At 45.3% G+C, this 19,232-nt stretch overlaps 1 protein-coding gene and 1 long non-coding RNA gene across 2 annotated transcripts in view; both read left to right on the plus strand.

Annotated features, from left to right (window-relative positions):
- Positions 1-19,232, plus strand: part of LOC310849342 — a 431,248-nt gene that overhangs the window by 59,429 nt on the left and 352,587 nt on the right. The gene's annotated exons all lie outside the window — the stretch shown is intronic.
- TMEM74 (transmembrane protein 74) lies at positions 642-4,225 on the plus strand. Its single transcript, XM_083748750.1, has 2 exons — positions 642-790; positions 1,808-4,225. Exon 2 carries the CDS (start codon positions 1,977-1,979, stop codon positions 2,949-2,951), a length of 975 nt encoding a protein of 324 aa, XP_083604876.1. The 5' UTR covers positions 642-790; positions 1,808-1,976; the 3' UTR covers positions 2,952-4,225.

The raw sequence follows: 19,232 nt of genomic DNA on the forward strand, positions 1-19,232 counted from the left end.
GTTTCGTTTTCCCTTTTTTTAGTTGCTGCTGTTAACAGTGTTTGGTAGAAGAGGGTTGGTCGTCCTACTGATGAATTGTGATGTTCTATTATGTCGCGGTTATTTATTGTTTGTGAGCCGCTTTGCCACTGTTGTGAGTGAAAAGCGACATAGACATATCTGTTAGGGATGCTTTAGTTGAGATTCCTGCATTGCAACGGGTCGGACTTTATGACCCTTGGGGTCCCTTCCAAGTCTACAGTTCTACAATTCTATGATCATGAATGAATGAGCTGAGGTGGAGAGACAAGGAAACCACGATGAAATATGGAACGGAACTTGCTGAATTGCACCCATCCCCGGCGGCAACTCTGCTTTCTCGCTCCTGCGCGAAACTTCCTTTGCGATCCTAAACCTCTGCGGCCGACGCTAACTCGCTTGTTTGCGGGCGGGGAGGGCGGCACTCTGCACATGCTCGAAGGACGTCGCTTCATGGCTTCCTACGCGCCGAGAGACCAGCCCTGCCGGCGGCCTCTCACTCTGTCCGCGCCACCACCATCCCGGGCTGCCCACGCAGGAACTCCGGACCCTGCCGCCTGCCCGCCTCTCCTCCCCCTGCAGGACTACGTCTCCCAGCATGCACCGCGAGCTCCTCCTCCCTCCCTCCCTCCCTCCCTCCCCCACGAGCCCCTCGGGAGGCGGGCGGAGCAGCGGGCGGGAGGAGCGCGGCCGCCAGGACTTCTTGGCGAGACTTCAGCGGGATGGGCAGCGCCGCGCCGCCGCCGGGTGGGCGCAAACTGAGCGGGGAAAGGTATGTCCGCAGAAGGGGAATGAAGGGGAACCAGCTGCCGGGGCCACCCGAGTCCACCTCCTGACGACCCTTAGAAACGCGTCCGCCTGGAGTTTGCACGCAGACCCCGGGGAGGAAAAAGCAGGGAAAGGTCTCCGTGGTGCCAACCTGGGCTGTGACACGGCTTTTGGGGGGCATCCCGCACCCCAGTCTGTTGGCACGGGCGCCCAGAAGGCAGCAGCTCTCCAGGGATGTAATTCCTAATAATTATATTTTGCTTCATAGATGGATGGATAGATAGATAAAAGTCCATGCTGGGGTTTTTTTCCCTACCCTACCCCCTTTCTTTAAGGTCAGTGGGTTGTTCTTTAATTTTTTTCATGCTCCAAGTTTTCTCTGCCTTGCATGCAGCGCATCGTTCCTCTCCGTTTCTTTGCATCCTCAGCCTTTGAGGAGCATAATTTCATTGCAAGCGTGGCGGGTGTGTGTGTGTGTGTGTGTTTTAATCGGAGCTGGAGATCTGCTTCAGAAAGTGCTCCTTTCCCTCCTCCTGGGATTATCAGATTTCCACAAGAGAATAGAGATCCTGGATTTGCCGAGCTACAAGGGATTTGCGGGCTTCTTCCTAATTAGACTCCGCATTTGAATGTGGACTCCCCCACCCCACCCCCCAGTTTAGTTCTTTCTTGAGTTTGCACTTTCCTCCGTTTGAAACTTGATGGTCTTTGCCATTCAGGGGGAAGCTATGGGTATATATTTATGCCTCCCCTTTATTTCCGATGGGTTCTTTCTGTAATTGGATAATGGTGTCAAAGGTTGATTAGAGTTCCTAATAGATTTGAGTTCGGCAAGCGGATTTCGGCTTTAAGTGCTTGATTAAAACAATCGCATTTGTTGTTTGCCTGCCACGCACACACATGCACACAAATGTACCCACACGCTGGACAAAATCAGAATAATGAGTTTGAGTCTGTATTAGCCTCATAATATATCTTGATGATGAAGCTGTTTTCTCCCCCTACCCCTTTCTATTTGCAGATTGAAAAGGAATGCTTGTCCAAGGAAATTTGTTTAATTGGGTAGTGGCTGAAACAGCGTCCCAGCTAAAACAGTGGCTGGAAAACAGTAGATTGCTTCAGTTGGCCAACTGCTCTTTCGCGCTTGATGGCGAGGTTGGAATTGTCACTGTTTACTGAAGCATGGGTTTATGAATGGTAAACCACGGCTAGTTCAAGGGGGTTTCCCAATGGCATGCGTGGAGCTTCTGTATCTCGCCAAAGAGGGTGGTCAGTCCGATCAGTGTCAGAATATGGACTGGAGTGTGCCTACTCCCCCTGGTCAGGGACAGCCCAGTGAAAGTGTAGGAAGGACTGCAACCATATCCATGGCTGCTGAGTGCTGCAAGAGGCACTGCAAAGCCATCCAAAGGGCAGATCTTGCTGAAGCCCCTCTTTCCTTCACCACTGGTTCCTCACCGTGCCCAGAATGTACAACCACCACAGGTGAGATCACCTGCCATCCCAGCTTTCCCAAAGAAGCAAAGGAGGCAACCCAACAGAGAGCTTGCTGCTGTGAATCGGAGACGTCCTTCACTTTCGTGGACGAAAATGTCAACAATCTGGACTATGCAGGACGTCTTGCCCACAAGAGCTGCTGCCAAGGCCAGGATCTCATTCCCCACCCCGACCCTGCTGGAGAGATGCCCCTCGAATGGCCCTACGATCCACCCTCGCTGATTTCCGAGGAAAACGATGATGCTGCCTCAGAAGCTGATGGAGGAAAGTCAGTAGACTATGGCTTTGTCAGCGCCATCTTCTTCCTGGTCAGCGGGATATTGCTAGTGATCATTTCCTACGTGGTCCCCAGGGACGTGACCGTGGATCCCAGCACAGTGGCGGCAAGGGAAATGGAGCGGCTGGAGAATGAGAGCGCCAAGATTGGGGCTCACCTGGATCGTTGTGTGATTGCTGGGCTCTGCCTTTTAACGTTGGGGGGCGTAGTCCTGTCCAGTTTGCTCATGATCTCTATGTGGAAAGGCGAGCTCTACAGGAGAAGCAGGTTTGCAGCCTCCAAGGAATCGGCCAAGCTCTACGGCTCCTTTAATTTCCGAGTGAAATCTTCCACAAACGATAACATGGAGTTATCGTTAGTTGAGGAGGATGCTCTTGCTGTAGATAGTTAGGACGTCCTTGGCACTCTGAGGCAGCAAAGGATGAAGAACGTAATTGTCATTACATGAAACCAAATGAAGCTTAAAATAGCAAGCGCCGTCCGTTGAAGAGTATCTTTTCCTAGCCCATTGAAATGGTATGTTTGTGTTCTGTAGACGTCGTAGTCTTGGACGAAAAGACAAAAGAGATGGTGTTTATGGAAATTCTTGGATGGCTGGTGTCCACTGAAACTGCATCGCTTAGAGCCACATTCACACCCTACATTTAAAGCTCTGTGATTCCACTTTAAACAGAGTTCCCTGGGAAGAGGGATAATTGATTGTGAAACCACGCTGGGGATTGTAGCTGTCGGAGGGGAACAGGAGTCTTCTATCAACCCTCAACACCCTTACCAAACTACATTTCCCAGAATTCTTTGGAGGAAGCCATGACTGCTTAAAGTGGCTTACATTTATTGCTTTAAATGTAGGGTGTGGATGTGGTCCTGGTGTACATGCAATAACAGTAGAATTCGGATTGCCATTGGCTGGCAGCCCCACCCCCCAGTGAAGGTCTAGGAGCTGCCCTTTCCATTTTCCACAGCACCATTTGTAAGTGTCACTTCAGGGCTTTGTGGGGAATTAAAATGACATGTCCTTAATCTGCACTGGGGTCTGCCATCTTAATACCCCACAGTACCCCAAAGCGACATTGCATCAGGGTCCCTGTAGAAAATAAAAAGGGTGGCGTGGTGCTATAAGCAATGAATGTTTATGGGGGGCATGGGTAATGTGTCAGCAGTGGGCTTTGCTGGGCTGCCAGGATTCCAGGAGATGCCCACTCCCACTATTGAAACTTACATTGGCCTGAGTTTTTGGTGTGCTTTTTTCTTGGTATATTTAATAACAAGAACTCCAACTTATTTAACGTTATTCAAGGCTGGCTGGTGGCATTGCCCATGCATTGCAGGATCAAGTGGTGGCTTATGTGTGAAACTGTGTCATCGCAGACAGAGCCTCCATGTGGCCTCTTCAGTGCAATGGTTTTCAGCCGAGTCAGGCCACACAGTCAGCTGAGATGTGCACATCAAGCAAGATCAGAGATGTCAAGTCTTGTGTGTGTGCGAACCAGGACTTGATGAGCCGGCAGCTGAATGCGTGGACTCACTCCACCGGATAACATCGTGTCTATGGCAAGAAGAAGGCTGTGTCTGTGTGATGTCAACATTCACACGTGCACACTATCTCTTCCATGCTATGGTCATCAAACGGTGCATATGTGAATTGTCTGTAAATAGCCAAGAGGTGTCTGCATTACAGTTAAGGTAATGGGAGATATCACAAAGGTTCTGTGTTTGCAAAGGCCCTTTCACACAGAGAAGGGGCAAACGAGATCTTCAGGTCCAAATAAACATTTGTAGCATTGCAGCCTGAACATGAGAACTGCCATAGCTCCAGCTTAAGCATCTGTTAGGTGTACAGAAGGTCTCTGGATCAATTTCTGGCATCTCAAGGTAGTGGTGGGCAAATCTTCTTGCTTGGAACCCTGGAGGGCCACTGCCAGTCAGTGTAGGCAATACTGAGCTAAATGGGCCAATGGGCTGACTTGGAGTAAGTCAACTTCCGATGTTCCTATGCATCCAAAGAAGAGTGATGCAGAATCAGATCAAAAGCCCATCTAGCCCAGCTCCCTGTTTTCGCAGATGCCCACAGAATGTGAGCACAACAGCATTTTCTTTACTTGAGATTCCCAGCAACTGGTTTTCGGAGGCATGCTGTGCCCAACAGTAGAGACAGAACATAACCATCACAACTGCTAGCCACTTACTGCCTTATTTATTGTTTTATTATTTATTGCATTAGTTGGTTGCTATTTAAAACAAAGGTTCAAATCAACTTACCTAGAATGTATCCAAACCCCTTTTAAAGCAGTCTGAGTTGGCCATAAGTACATCCTTCTGTAGAGAGTTCCACAGTTTAACTGTGTGCTTCCTTTTGGTCTGCCCTGAATTGTCGCAACATTCAGCTTCCGTGGATGACCCCACATTATAGGATAATGAAAGAGACAGGGAAACTTCTATCTCCATCCTTCATGTAATGCATCATTTCATACACCTCTGTTGTGTCCTTTCTTACCTTCCCCCCCCCCCAAGTTAAAATAAAAATAAAAAGCAGCAAAGCTTCTTATTCTCTATGCCGTGAAAATTTTACCTTTAATAATGCTTTTCACCAGTTTTCTCAGGACAGATGTGAAGTAACGGCCCTGTAATTTTATGGATTCCCCCTGAATCCATTTAAAAATTGGTGTTACTTTGGTTGCATTCCAGGTGCAGAAACTGATCTTAGGGACAAGTCACAGATGTTTGTTAGAAGGCCAGCAGTTTAACATTTGAGTTCTTTAAGAACTGTCAGGTAACTATCACCTGGACCACGTGATTTGCCTGTTTTTAATTTGTCAGGAAGGTGTGGAATTTGGTCTGTTGTTACCACTATTCACCACAGACTGCCTTCCTTATTCAGGCACAGATAACTGCCTTACATTTTCCACAGGGAGCTAGTGTGAGTTTCTCACTTGAAGCTGGCACTTGGAGATGACATTTTGGCGTTCCAAATTGCGCTAACTTTCTTGTTGTGTGTTAAAATAATTGCTTGGTGGCATTTTCATCTGGCTAAGTCCACATTTCTCTACCCATCCCTTCCATGCTTCGTATAAAGCATTTAATACTCTCTGTCACTCTAAAAACCATAAACTGTAACAGCCTACATGAAAGGTTATTAACAGACTGTGGCAATATGCTAAGGGCCACCAGTAACCAAGCCCCAGGACAGTCATCTAGTATCGGCAATTAAAAACTGGAGCATTCAATTTCAATTTGAGTGGATTTTTTTACTCTGCTTATCAGGGGTGCAGTGTTTTTTCCCTGCTTATACCTGCACATCTATGTGAGATATAAAACTCCTTTAAGCCCCATGAGTCATTTAGTCATTAGATTTATAACCCTTCCTGCCCTTGAAGGCTTGGGGAGGTCAGCAACCTTACAAATAAAATATTCTAAACTGGATGCCTTTGATAATCGCCCTGTTTATCATCAGTTGTTGTCCCCGTGTATTTGACCAGTCAGAAAACTTCTGAAAGATGCCGTACTCCAGTCATTTGCAATGTGGCAATTGGAACTGGGGTTTTTTAGAACAAAATTCAAATAAGGAACACATGAGGCACTGCAGAATATAACAGAGTGTCAAGCAGTCGTGCAAGTTGTGTTGCATAAGTGTCCATCAAAACATGCCAGCCGGTGCAAATCTGTTCATTTCAATGGGGCTTATCTAGAAGAATTTGCTACTAATCAGACCCAAGATCAATAGCCAGCTAGGCTTTGTACGTTTCTTCCACAATGTTTTCTCTACCTTATTTTAACCCTAAACTCTTTGGTAAAAGGAATTTTCCAATATACACCTTCTCATTTAATATACAGTTGTTGGGGAGGGTCGTGTACAAAGTGCTTGTCTGCCTGCCCCTAAATACATGTGCTGTTTGTATTAAGTATCCATTGATGGCCAATCAAGAGCCATTGTGATGCTGTGGTCATGGGACCAACCCTACCGTTGGGCAGAGTGAGGTTTCTGATGCTCGGTGTTATTAAAGGGAAGCAAATTGAGAGTCATTTTATTTTTTATTTTTTATTCTATTTTTACTGCCAAGAAGGGAGAGAGGCACTTGTGGGATTTTCCACCTCAGGTGCCCAAATAATTTTACTGGCTTAGGGTACCAAGAACCTTCAATTTGTGGGCATATGAACACCATTTGCTGGTCTGCCTCGGGCAGCAAAATATCTTGAGCCAACACTGAGTGGTTTAAGTATCAGACTGACACCAGATAGATAGGTTTGGATTCATATCCCTGGCCAGCCACAAACCTTATTTTGAGTCATTTTCAGTCAGTCATTATCTCAGCCTAGCCAATCTCAGAGGGCTGGCCATTTACTGAGAGTATGTGTTTAGTGTGTGTTTGAAAGAAAGCTTGAGAATGGCTGTCACCCCTTCAGCCACTTTCCCCCTGAGGGAATTTGGTGGGGATGAGAGGGGCTCTCCACCCTGATGTATTCTTGAGCTCTTTTGAGGAAAATAAAAGCCAGATTGCAGATTGCTTGCATAAGCTTCTTATACCACCACAGTGTTTGTTTTGTTGTTTATTTATTTGTTGCACTTACATCTCACCTTTTTTTATCCAAGGAGCTCAAGGTGGCATGCATAGTTATCCCCACAACAATCCTGAGAGGCAGAGACTGGCCCAAAGTCACCAAGTGAGCTTGATGGCCGAGTAGCGATTTGAACCCTGGTCTCCCAGACCCTAGTCCAAGGGTAGGCAACCTAAGGCCCGGGGGCCAGATGCGGCCCAATCACCTTCTCAGTCCGGCCCGCGGATGGTCCAGGAATCAGCTTGTTTTTCATGAGCGGAATGTGTCCTTTTATTTAAAAAGCATCTCTGGGTTATTTGTGGGTCCTGCCTCGTGTTTTTACATGAGTAGAATGTGTGCTTTTATTTAAAATGCATCTCTGGCTTATTTGTGAGCCATAGGAATTCGTTCACTTTTTTTCTTCAAAATATAGTCTGGCCCACCACATGGTCTGAGGGATGGTGGACTGGTCCACAGCTGCAAAAGGTTGCTGACCCCTGCCCTAGTCCAACACTCTGGCCACTAGACCACACTGTAGGAGTTCTAGGTGCTGGAGTGGATCTGCTTATAGTTCATGGGTAAGGAATCTTTGGCCCTTTGAACCTTTGCTGTACTACAGCTCCCATCATTTCTGGCCATTGACCATGGTGACTGAGGTCAATGGTACCTGGAGTCCAACAACATATGAGGTATCTGAAGAAGTGTGCATGACCAACTTAGTTGGTCTCTAAGGTGCTACTGGACAATTTTTTATTTTTTAATGTATTTCGACTGCGTCAGACCAACATGGCTACCTACCTGAATCTAGAACATATGAGGGGTGACAGGTCCCCTACCCCTGCTGTAGTACCTGGAACCCACTGCCACAAGATCCAGGGCCCTCAGAACATTCTAGTTTCTAAGCTGTGTAGACTCCCTGGATTTTCCTTCGGTATTATTATTCTTTAAGGGCTATTGAAACATGAAAACCAGGCCTCTCTTAAGAGCACTGCCTAAGCAGAGCTTCTCGAGACAGTAATAATAATTAGAGCTAAAATCTCATTTTACATTTGAATAAAGATCCAGGCTAATGGGCCTTTCCCAATCCCAACAGAATGCTTCTGGGAACCCATTTGTCTTCTGTGTACACTTTCTTGTAAGAGGATTCAAACCCCCTAACCCCCCAGGCAATTGCAGAGTGCTTGGCTGTACAAACCTGTGCTGGATTGGTGGGTGTTGTTATTATTTGCATTTGTAATTTTTTTTAAAAAACATACCCAAGTGTCTTAACAGGGTAAAACATGTAATAAATGCCTGTTGTGGCAACTGATGCAGAAGACCTGTGATGTAGCCCATCACTATTACCGAAAGCAGACGGGGACCTACAGACTCACACCAGAGTCATGCCCTTTATAACAGTAATGGGGAAGATGTGGTCCTCCACATGTTGCTCACATCATCCCTGACTGGGTTGGATGGGAACTGGAGTCCAGTAACATCCGGAGGGCCACAGGTTCCCAGCTCCCAATTTCTACATTTCTTAGCCAGTTTGGCTGCTCCCAGGAACAGGTGGCCTCCCTTCCATGTTTGCATATCATACAAGCAACATTGGCTTCCGTTGTTTGCATATCATACAAGCAACATTGGCTTCCGTTGCTTGCATATAACACACAAACACACATGGAAACGTACAGGTCAAAGTTTCCCCTGCTTTCCAGGATCTAGGAAAAAGGGAATCTGCCTTATAAGAAGTCAGACATTCGTCCATCCAGCCCAGTCTTGTCAGCTCTTACCAGTAGCAGTTATCCAGGCTCACAGGCAGGCAAGATTTCTGCTACATGATCTTTTTATCTGGAAATGCCAGGGGGTCAAACCTTGGAGATCCTGGATGCCAGTTGTGCTCTGCAACTGAGCTGTTATCTCCAACCATGTACAGCAGGGATGGAGAATCTATGGAACACCTGATGTTGTTGGACTGCAGTCCCCACCATCCCTGACCACTTGGCCACGCGGGCGGGGGCTGATGGGAGTTGGAGTCCAGCAACATCTGGATGGCCCCAGGTTCTTGACCTCAAGGTGTAGGGAGTCCAGCTAACCCTTATATCCTGGGTTCCAAGTCATGTAGAAAGCACTTGGGGTCACTTGAACTTGCAGCCGCCATGGGCAAAACACTGTGGGCTCTTAAACTGCTGCATATAGTATCTGTTAGTGCACAGTGATTGGATTTGTCTGCAGTGGGCTCACCATCAGAATAGCTCAATTTTCAATGGGCTGCCATAAGCATCCATCAAAATGCAGGCTTAAATTCCATGAAAGATGTGTGCAGTCATACTACTGTGATATAATCAGTCCCTCGGAATGCAAATTTGCTTTCTAGCTTGTTTTTCCTTCACTGATTCAGAATGTAAGGATTTCTCTTATAAGAATGGGTAGGTGTCAGGTATGGGTACATAAATCAGGATTTGTGCAATTGTGGCTGTGCATCTCAGTACCTGTAAGTCACGTTTTGATGAAGTTAGCAGAAGAAAACAAAAATGGAGAGAAGAAGGAACTCCATGGAATTGTGAAATTAGACGGAACAGTGCAATGTCAGAAGCATGCATACATCAAACAATTAAACACTGGTATCCTGGAGAAATTAGCAGATGAAATGAGCCTGACGCCTATAAGGAAATGGAGAATTGGTGCAAACCCACCTTCAATCATCTCGGGTGATAGGGAACAGTCATAGCAAGAGGGGTGTTAAGAGGCCTTTATCCAAACGAATCATGGGGGTGTTGGTACCTTTTTAATGAGGTGCTAGCTCTTGCAAGAAGAATGCAAGAAGATGGACGCTAATTGGGACAATGGCGGACAGCTGTAGACTGTGCCAGCATCTCATGCTATTTTCCACGAGCAATTGCACAAAAGTGTCATGCTGCAGTCATCTCTTTCCTTGAGCAAGGTGAAAGCTACAAACTTTGTTACTATTTATTTTAAAATTGTTGTCTTATGTTCATATCCTGCCTTTCTTCTGTTATGGAACAGAAGTCAGTGGGCCTGTGATTCCCAGGCAGTCTCCCCTCCAGGCAATGACCAGGTCCCAACTTGCTTATCTAATAAACCAGAGGTGGAGAACCTCAGGCCCAGGGGCCAAATGTGGCCTTCCAGGCTTCTCTAGATTTCAGAACTCTCTCCACACCACACCCTTCTCTTTTTGCCTGGCTGGGAAATGTCCTTGAGCTCTGGCAATGAGAGGGATAGAGAGGGGCGTCAGAGCATGTGTAGAAACTGGCCTACTGCAGGAGGCCAGTTGCTCGGCCCACTTTGGCCTCTGATGCCACCCGCAACGTTGCCCTTGAAAGGTTGTTCGGCCTAAAAAAGGCTCCCCACATCTTCAGTGCAGCCTTGCAAACAAGCCAACAAAAGTTACTAGCCTGCAAAAAGGAAAAAGCTCTTTGTCATCTTTCAGTCTGGTTCCGTGCTGACTGTGGAAGAGCAGAAGTCCCATCTTCTGCATTGTAGGCTTCTAGCCTCTTGCGAAACTTTTTTTTTTAAGTTCCCTAGGGATGTGGGTGGCGCTGTGGGTTAAACCACAGAGCCTAGGACTTGCTGATCAGAAGGTCGGCAGTTCGAATCCCCCGACGGGGAGAGCTCCCGTTGCTCGGTCCCTGCTCCTGCCAATCTAGCAGTTCGAAAGCACGTCAAAGTACAAGTAGATAAATTGGTACCGCTCCGGCGGGAAGGTAAACAGCATTTCCGTGCGCTGCTCTGGTTCACCAGAAGTGGCTTAGTCATGCTGGCTGTACACCGGCTCCCTTGGCCAATAAAGCGAGATGAGCGCCGCAACCCCAGAGTCGGCCACGACTGGACCTAATGGTCAGGGGTCCCTTTACCCTTACCTTACCAGGCAGGCTTTTAGAAGAGAGACAGGGTGACCCATCCCTGCTCAAGCTACTCTCTTGTTCACCTCCATAGAATTCCTGATCACCTATGGCTACCAGGCCCATCGTTCAGTACAAGACTGACCTAGTAAATTATGGCTAGGAACTCCATTGCTTGTTCACTCCCTTTGGACAAGTGAACCCCTGTTGGTTGTAGTTACCAAAGTTATTCATTTCTTTGTCATAAATACTACAGAGCAAAAAGAAATGCAACAATCCTATTTTTACGTATTTGTGACTGCAGAATATTAGGGCAGTTTTGTGTATTTGGGAACCCACCAAGCTAACTGCAAGCTTATCTGTTTGGACAGTCCCTAATTTTTAGCAAAACCAGGAGTTCTCAGTGGCCTCATTGTATGCTGAGCTGTGCTCAGTTTGGTGGCTCACAAACCTGTTCTATAGATTGCTATCCTAACTCCAATTACCTGGGAATAAGCCTCATTGAATTCAGTAGGACTCACTGTAGGCTAGACATGGTTAGGATTTCACTGTGTGATGTCTTTAATAATCTGCTGCATCTTACAATGGGATGGGGTATTTAGTGAGGAGGATGAGGAATGCATCGTATTATTAGCAAACTCATGCTGGGTTAAAAAAGAAAAAAGAAAAATCAGGCTTGCAGGGTGTTTGTACATGATGGTCATTGATGCTGCACTTTATAGGAAGGGACTGTTTAAGCATTCCCTATCCAGCCCCAATCTTGGTAAAAAAAGTTATCCCTGCTGCAGCAGTTGGGCATTTTAAGGGTGGGGGCATTGATGTCAATGGGTGTTTTTAACCTAATACTATTGCTGCAATAATAATTTAATAATTGTTTATTTATACCCTGCCCATCTGGCTAGGTTGCCCCAGCCACTCTGGGCGGCTTCCAGCACATCAAAACACAATAAAACATCAAACAACAGTAGCAATCTGATCCAATAGAAAAGTCACGATAGCTTTAAAATAAACAACTTATATCAAACAAAGCAACATTCAACAGTACATCAGAATCTAATAGTAAACAGTAAAATTAAACACCAGCAAATAACGATTAAACAGTTCGCACTCATCAACCACAATAAAGAATTGCCAATCTAGAATCAATAAAAAAATAACAGCAAATCACAATGCACAAAATGCCACAAAACGTACAAAACCATGTAATTGAGAAACAAAGAAACTTTTAAAACGATTTTTTTAAAAAATATCCCTGAACCCCTCTTTCCAGCTACTGCTCCTCTTTTCGAAGTCATAGTCTGGGAAAGACTGGGTGAGTCAAGGCAGGTGGAAAAGTCATTGCCTGCTACAGAGGGAAAGGGGTGATTCTTTACCATTATTGCTGCAGTAGACGGAGAGGGCATGAATATATTTTCCTTGTGTGCTGCAGTTTATTGTCATTTATGTCATTAATGTAAAATGTATTTAGACTCCTAGTTCTTTCTCTCGCTCTCTTTTCTTGCCTACCATTTAAGCATCTCTTGAGATAGAGGCCAGAACTGTGTGTTCATCAGCTAACACATGTATGGAAAGGAGGGAGGTTCAACAGTAGGTGGCGCCAGAGCCAACTCACTCTGTATTTGCCCCCATCTTCCTCCCTGCTGAGCACTCCAAGGGCAACTCCAAGGAGAAATAAGGTGGTGAGCCTTGCCCAGACTGGTTGTAAACAGGACAGCAGGAAGGTGAGGGAGTTGGCCAAGGGTAGAGTGAGGCTGGTGGAGCAGTGCTTCATGCACTCTAATGCCCCTGTTGCTGCAAGCCCTGGAGAAGCAATGGGGCAGAGGGCAGCTCTGGAATCCCAGTTGTGGGCATAGCTGCAAGAAAAAAGAGGTGGTGTGGAAAGGCTAGAACGTGTCTACTCTCTACGTCTTGGGGAAATGGCAGTTGTGCTTTTCAGACACACAGAGGCTATCAAATATATGGTTCAGCCCTGGCCCCCTCCCACAGAATACCCTGGACATACAATCTTCTTCATGTCTACTCAGAGTTACATCCCATTCAATTCAATGGAAGTACATGCCATTCAATGGGAAGTGTCATGCTTCCACACTCAGCAATGTTATTCAGGGTCAGCCATTGCCTGCTCATTCAAAGGTTTACCTAGTGGATCAGGATCCTTGTTAAAAGTTTGAAATGCATTGTAGACATCACATGACTTAAGTTTCTAGCCCTCATCTTTTCTCTTTAAATCCTCAATTAGGTCGAGCCATCCTCACTTCAATTTTCTTCTGCCTCAGGATGAAATACTAACTTCAGAATCTATTTATTAAGCCTGTGGTAACCAGTAGTCATTTTCTAAGGATTTTTTTGTCTATTTCTCCTTTTGCAAAAGGGTCTATTGACCTATGTTGAAGCAGCCAGGTTGATTTTGCAGAGTCTGCATTCTGAACCCATTCAAGGGCAAAAACGGGAAGTTTCAATGTGAGCTTTTCTGTAGTATCTGTGATGCCTTATTATAACGCAAAGATTAATAGTCTTCTGTAGAAATGTCAAATAAACATTTAAAAAAATCAATTTGTTGCCAGAGTGATTACTTTTTGTACCTCCCAGTATAGCATCATAATGTGGCTCTGGGGCTGCAAACCTATACCCACTTAGCTGGGAATAAACCTTGTTGAACTCAATGGGATATGTATAGGGTTGAATGAGGGGTCTCTTCCAACTCTACAATTCTATGAATCTATGAACAGGGTGAACCCCAAAACATCACAGGTGTCAAAAGACAGGGTAAAGAGGTGTGTCTTCAAATAGATCAGAGCCTTTATTTATTTATTTATTGGTCCCTTACCTTTCCTGCCCCGACCTAGCCACAGTGATCCATGCGACAGTCATCTCCAGGCTTGACTACTGTAATTCACTCTACGCCCTTGAAGCTGACCCAGAAACTCCAGCGGGTGCAGAATGCTGCAGCGAGGCTCCTCACAGGGTCTCTGCCATGGGAGCATATTCACCCAGTGCTTTTCCAGCTGCACTGGCTCCCGGTGGAGTACAGGGTCAGATTTAAGGTGCTGGTTTTGACCTTTAAAGCCCTTCACGGCCTAGGACCCTCGTACCTACAGGACCGCCTCTCCCGGTATGCCCCACGGAGAGCCTTAAGGTCCATAAATAGCAACACCCTAGTGGTCCCGGGCCCTAAAGAAATTAGATTAGCTTCAACCAGAGCCAGGGCCTTTTCAACACCGACTCCCGCCTGGTGGAACGCTCTGCCTCATGAGACCAGGGCCCTGCAGGATCTGATTTCTTTCCACAGGGCCTGTAAGACAGAGTTGTTCCACCTGGCCTTTGGCTTGGAGCCATGCATTTTCATATTTTAATGTTTCAATATTTTAATGTTGTATTTTAATCTTGTCTTTAAGTTGTATTCATTCAACTTGTTTTTATTATTGCTTGTTAGCTGCCCTGAGCCCGGCCTTGGCTGGGGAGGGCGGGGTATAAATAAAAAATATTTATTTATTTAGTTAGTTAGTTAGTTAGTTAGTTAGTTAGTTATTACATTTCTATCCCACCTTTCATCCAAGAAGACTCAAGTTAGCATAAAAGATTCTCTCCCTCCTCAGCTGAGGTGGATTCAGCTGAGAGATCATGGCTAGCCCAATGTTGCCCAGGGAACTCAATGGCTGAGTGTGCATTTGAACCCGGGTCCCAACCACAACTGCACCATAATGGTGCATGTCTTTGTATGGCATGGGAAAGTCGAGTCCTCCAACATTCCTCAGGAAATAGCGTTCCTGCTTTGACAGATATACATTAGGTAACCTCGGTGATAGTTGAATAATGCGTTTCCAGAGGCAAGATGAGCTATCTCCTTTGTCAAGAAGGCAATCAATTTGTCCTTTTAAAGGTCTCTCAAAAAAAGGTATTGTTCAGCTAGAATATAAATAAAATCTCTTATTCACAATCCCCCCCCCCCCCCCGCCGTTTACCCATTTAACAAAATAGATTGAGTGGCTTTTTTTTTTTTTTTTACACGTCTAAATATGCTCTCTGCTCAAATGAAATAACAGCAGCACACACACACCAGGAACAGCAGCTGCCAAATAAACTGATGGAAGAAAATGCAGGGAAATATAAATAAAAGAGCTTGTCTGGGATTTTGGTATTGGTTTCTTCGGGGCTTAGCTGTGCACTTCAGAAAAACTGCTAAAGTGGATAAAGAAGTCAAGTATTCAAGAATAAATAGGGAGACTTTTTTTAAAAAGGCAGTAGGGGAAAATGTGAGATAGGACTCTTTAATTGACTCTAGAATGCTGAGCTCTGGTTATGTAGAGAAAAGCGTAACCGCATCTGAGGCTTCAGTTCACCAGTGAAGGCAAGGCTGGGATAGTTAGGCCTCCTTGGAAATAGTTTTCTGACTCCCAGAATAAGGCTGCATACACAGTGAACATGGAGAACACTTGGCCTCCCACAGAGAATCCAGGGAATTTGTTGTGGGTGCTGGGAATTGTAGCTGTGTGAAGGTTAAACTACAGTTCCTGTGCTTTAAAGGTATGATGTGTACTCAGCCATTGGCAAGGACTAGAGCAAGGTTTATCTTGCCTGGGCTGGATTGGTCCCACAGAGATCCCTCCATGGGCTGGATCGCATGTGTGCATGAGTGTGCACGCACCCACAATTTTCGGCATCTGCGCATGCACAGACGCGAGTTCTGGCACCATGAAGCGAGTCCCCGTGCCATGCTGTGCTGGTTTAGTGCAACGCACGAGCGGGCAGCTCTGTTTGGGGGCGGCTCGTGGCCTGGTCAAATGACGTCCGCGGGCCACTTCTGGCCCATGGGCCTTAGGTTGATGACCCCTGGACTAGAGAAAGGGTAGCTATCCTTTGTCCCTCTAGATCAGTTGTTCTCAACCTGTGGGTCCCCAGATGTTGTTGGACTACAACTCCCATCATCCCTGACCACTGGTCATGCTGGCTAGGAATGATGGGAGTTGTAGTCCAACAACATCTGGGGACCCACAGGTTGAGAACCACTGCTCTAGATGTTGCTGAACTGCTGGAGATTGGGCTGATGGGAATTGTAGTTGACTGGGCTGATGGGTGTTGTAGTTCAGCAACATCTGGAGGTCCAGTGGCTATGTCCCCCAGCACTCTTGCAATAACAATAATAATTGTGGAAAGACACTGAGATTTTTTTCAAAATGTGAAAGGAAGGAGATTAGAGGGAGGGTGAAAAGCTAAGAGTTATCTGCACCATGGAAGAGCTGGGGAAAAAAGAGCTGCTGAGGTTTCACTGTGTGACCTATGGGGGCAAGGTTGTAGCTGCTTTGGGTTGCAGAATCTCTGCCACTCAGAAGCCAGGAGAAGTGGTGTGGGAGCTTCCCGCAAGATCTCATGGAACTCTCACAAGATCTCATCGGATGCTGGTGCCACACAACCCTAGGAAGTTCTGCCTCAGGTGGCAGAATGGGATGACCAGTCCTGGCAGAGTTTGATCACTTGCCTCCCTGGTGTGGTTTTCTTTTTCTTTCTTTTTTTAAATAACAAAGAGGAAAAAAACTTTCCTGGTGGAAACGCTGATGTGCTTCCTGCAAGCGCCCTGGGTAACCTATGGAAGGACACATAGGTAGACCGAGGGCTGCAAGTTCAGAGCAGACCCTTTGCTCATTTGCAAGAAAGAAAATGTTCTGCAGGTTTAGTTTCACCTGACGAAGAGGGGGCAGAATGAGATGTCCGTCAGCAAATTGTCAGGTAAGTCTAGTAGGTATTGCATTGTATAAATAGCTGCCGTGAATAATTTACTAGGGAGAAGAAGTGTACGTTTTGTGCTGAACTGAGCTGGATTTAGTCTGATTGCTTTTTATTGGGGGCCGCTGCCGAGATCCTGACCTAGGGACTTATGTGCTCAGACGGAGCAAAACGAGCGAACCCAAATTCAGCATCTTAACAAGCAATGGGCAGTTTTGCTGCTGTCTGGCTCATTTCAAAGGGCACCTTCAGACTGGTGTTTTGTTGGGAGGGTTGTGTGTTTTGCAATATGTTCTTGACACAATAGCAGTGTGTTGCTAGTGGGCTTAGATCGCTTTAGGTTGTTCCAGTGCTGCTGCTTTATTGCTGTCTGAAAGGGCTACAGTGCAACAAAAATAGAAGGAAAATAAATATGGGGAAGAGGGAGGTTGTTTTTTGTTTGTTACTATGTTATGTGTTTTGAGTTTTTATATTGTAAACAACTCTGGGATCCTCAAATGAAGAGCAGTATAGAAATTTAATAGATAATAGATTTAATAGATAAATAAACGATTTAATAGATAAATAAATAGATTTAATAGATAAATAAACAGAACATTTATGTTATAAAACATTACTGTATTGAGTTTCCACAGGGAACTTGTAGAGTGGGATTGGAAACAACATTGAAAACAGGATTGTGTATGGCTGCCCCAATATCATAATGAACACATATCATCATGAAAGCACAGCAAAAAGGATGTCTGGGGAGGGGCCCTAATTGAAATAAAAAGACAATTTATGGAGGGGGGTGAATGCATCTCTAGAGAAGGAGAAAAGAGCTGCCTTGCAAACTATGGTCATTCCTCCTTTCAAAAGCAAAGAGACAGTTTTGATAAGAGTGTGCCTAGAGGACTGGGGAAAGGGCTGGAAACCAAGCCTTATGAGGAAGGGTTGAAAGAGTTGGAAACATTGGTTTAGATTACGGGGAGAAGTGATTGCTGTGCACCAATATCTGAAGGGTTATCACACAGAAGATGGAAGGAGAGGGAAGGTCTACAGCTTAGAGGCAGAACATCTGTTTTGCAGTGGTGGGTGGTGCCCATTGGGACTGGTGGGGTGGGCAGAGTTAATTTCACCCCAACCCTCCTCCCTACCCACTCTGGGACCTTAGGGTGAAGGGCAGGATATCAGTCAGTCAATCAATCAATCAATCAATCAATCAATCAGGTGTCCTGTAATTTCTTTATGGTTAATTTCACACATTCTAGTTTCTTTAACAGCAGCTCAGAGTTTGTTTAACCAGGAGGGCATGTGAATTTTTTTTATTAGAAGCATATATAATAATAATAAACTCTCACATTTGAGTATGTTGCTCAGGGAGAGCAAAATCATTTTTATTTTTTAAAAAAACTTTATTTTTTAAGTTTTGCAGAGCATACAAACTCATCACCACTAACACCATTAGCAAAGATTAATTTGCTGCAGAAGAATGGAAGATCAGAGTCACTTTAAGATCCACTGCTGATTGGTTTAATTAAGCTAATAAACCAAAGAAGGGAAAATGTCTTCATTTCATCAAGACAGGATAGGCGTATTATCATTCTAGGCCAACAAGTACAGCATTTGTATGCCTCTCAGCGCTCCTCCCAACAGCTAGATCAGACTGTTCCCGCTACATTTAATCCACTGTAGGATCTCTTGAGAGTTTGGTTTCTAAGGCAATGATGTGATATATGTGCCCCACTTGAACCCAAGCATTCATAAAGAGAAATTTATCCAGGGGGACTTTGCTATCATGTCACTTCCATGCTGGGAAAATCTCCAACAAATTTTACAACTGCACATAAATACAGGGGAAGAAGTTTGCATGACCATCCTCAGCCGTGATCTACAGTTTAGCCTCCATGTTTCCCCTTGAGGTCATGGATTTGATGTCTAGTTAAGGATGACCTGAAGGTCCATATGCAGGGGAAGAGTGGGCCTTTTTACTGATTTTCTCTCCACCCCACTTGTTTCCTAGCTCAGTCCAGAGATTTGTGCATAGTGCATGTGGTATGGCCTTTTCCAGAACCCCCCAAGTTCTTTAATTGGAGAAGATAACTGAAAATGTGACATTACGTTAACAAGCACATCTCTGCAACTGGCCATTTTGGTTAGGGCTGATTCAGGGCTTCCTGAGTTATTGTAAACAATGCACCACAAGAATGAGGAAGGGGCTTACCCTTTGTTTTGTTTGCTTCCGCTTTCCAGTTTTCTTATTAGCAGAATCACTTTGCACTTTCTAATATTCCAATGAGTCTCCCCACTTGCTAATCTCATAAATGATGTCATGCACTTCTGCGGCTCATAAATGAGCTCATGAATCAAACCTAACTTAGTTTACAAGGTACAGGAAAGGTTTTTTACATGATGAATTTCCAGTGTGACCTTCTGATCATTCACTTTTATTCTCCTGGGAACCTTCTACTGTGAAGGGAATAAAAGGGGAGAGAGAGAGGGAGGGAGGGAGGTAAGTACAACAAAAAATCTGCATGTTAGTGAGCTTTTCTTTCCCCCCTTTTAAATTTTCCAATGCAATTTATTTTCTTGTAAAT

Source organism: Podarcis gaigeae, assembly GCF_964106915.1.
Source record: "Podarcis gaigeae genome assembly, chromosome: 7".
Lineage (NCBI taxonomy): Eukaryota > Metazoa > Chordata > Lepidosauria > Squamata > Lacertidae > Podarcis > Podarcis gaigeae.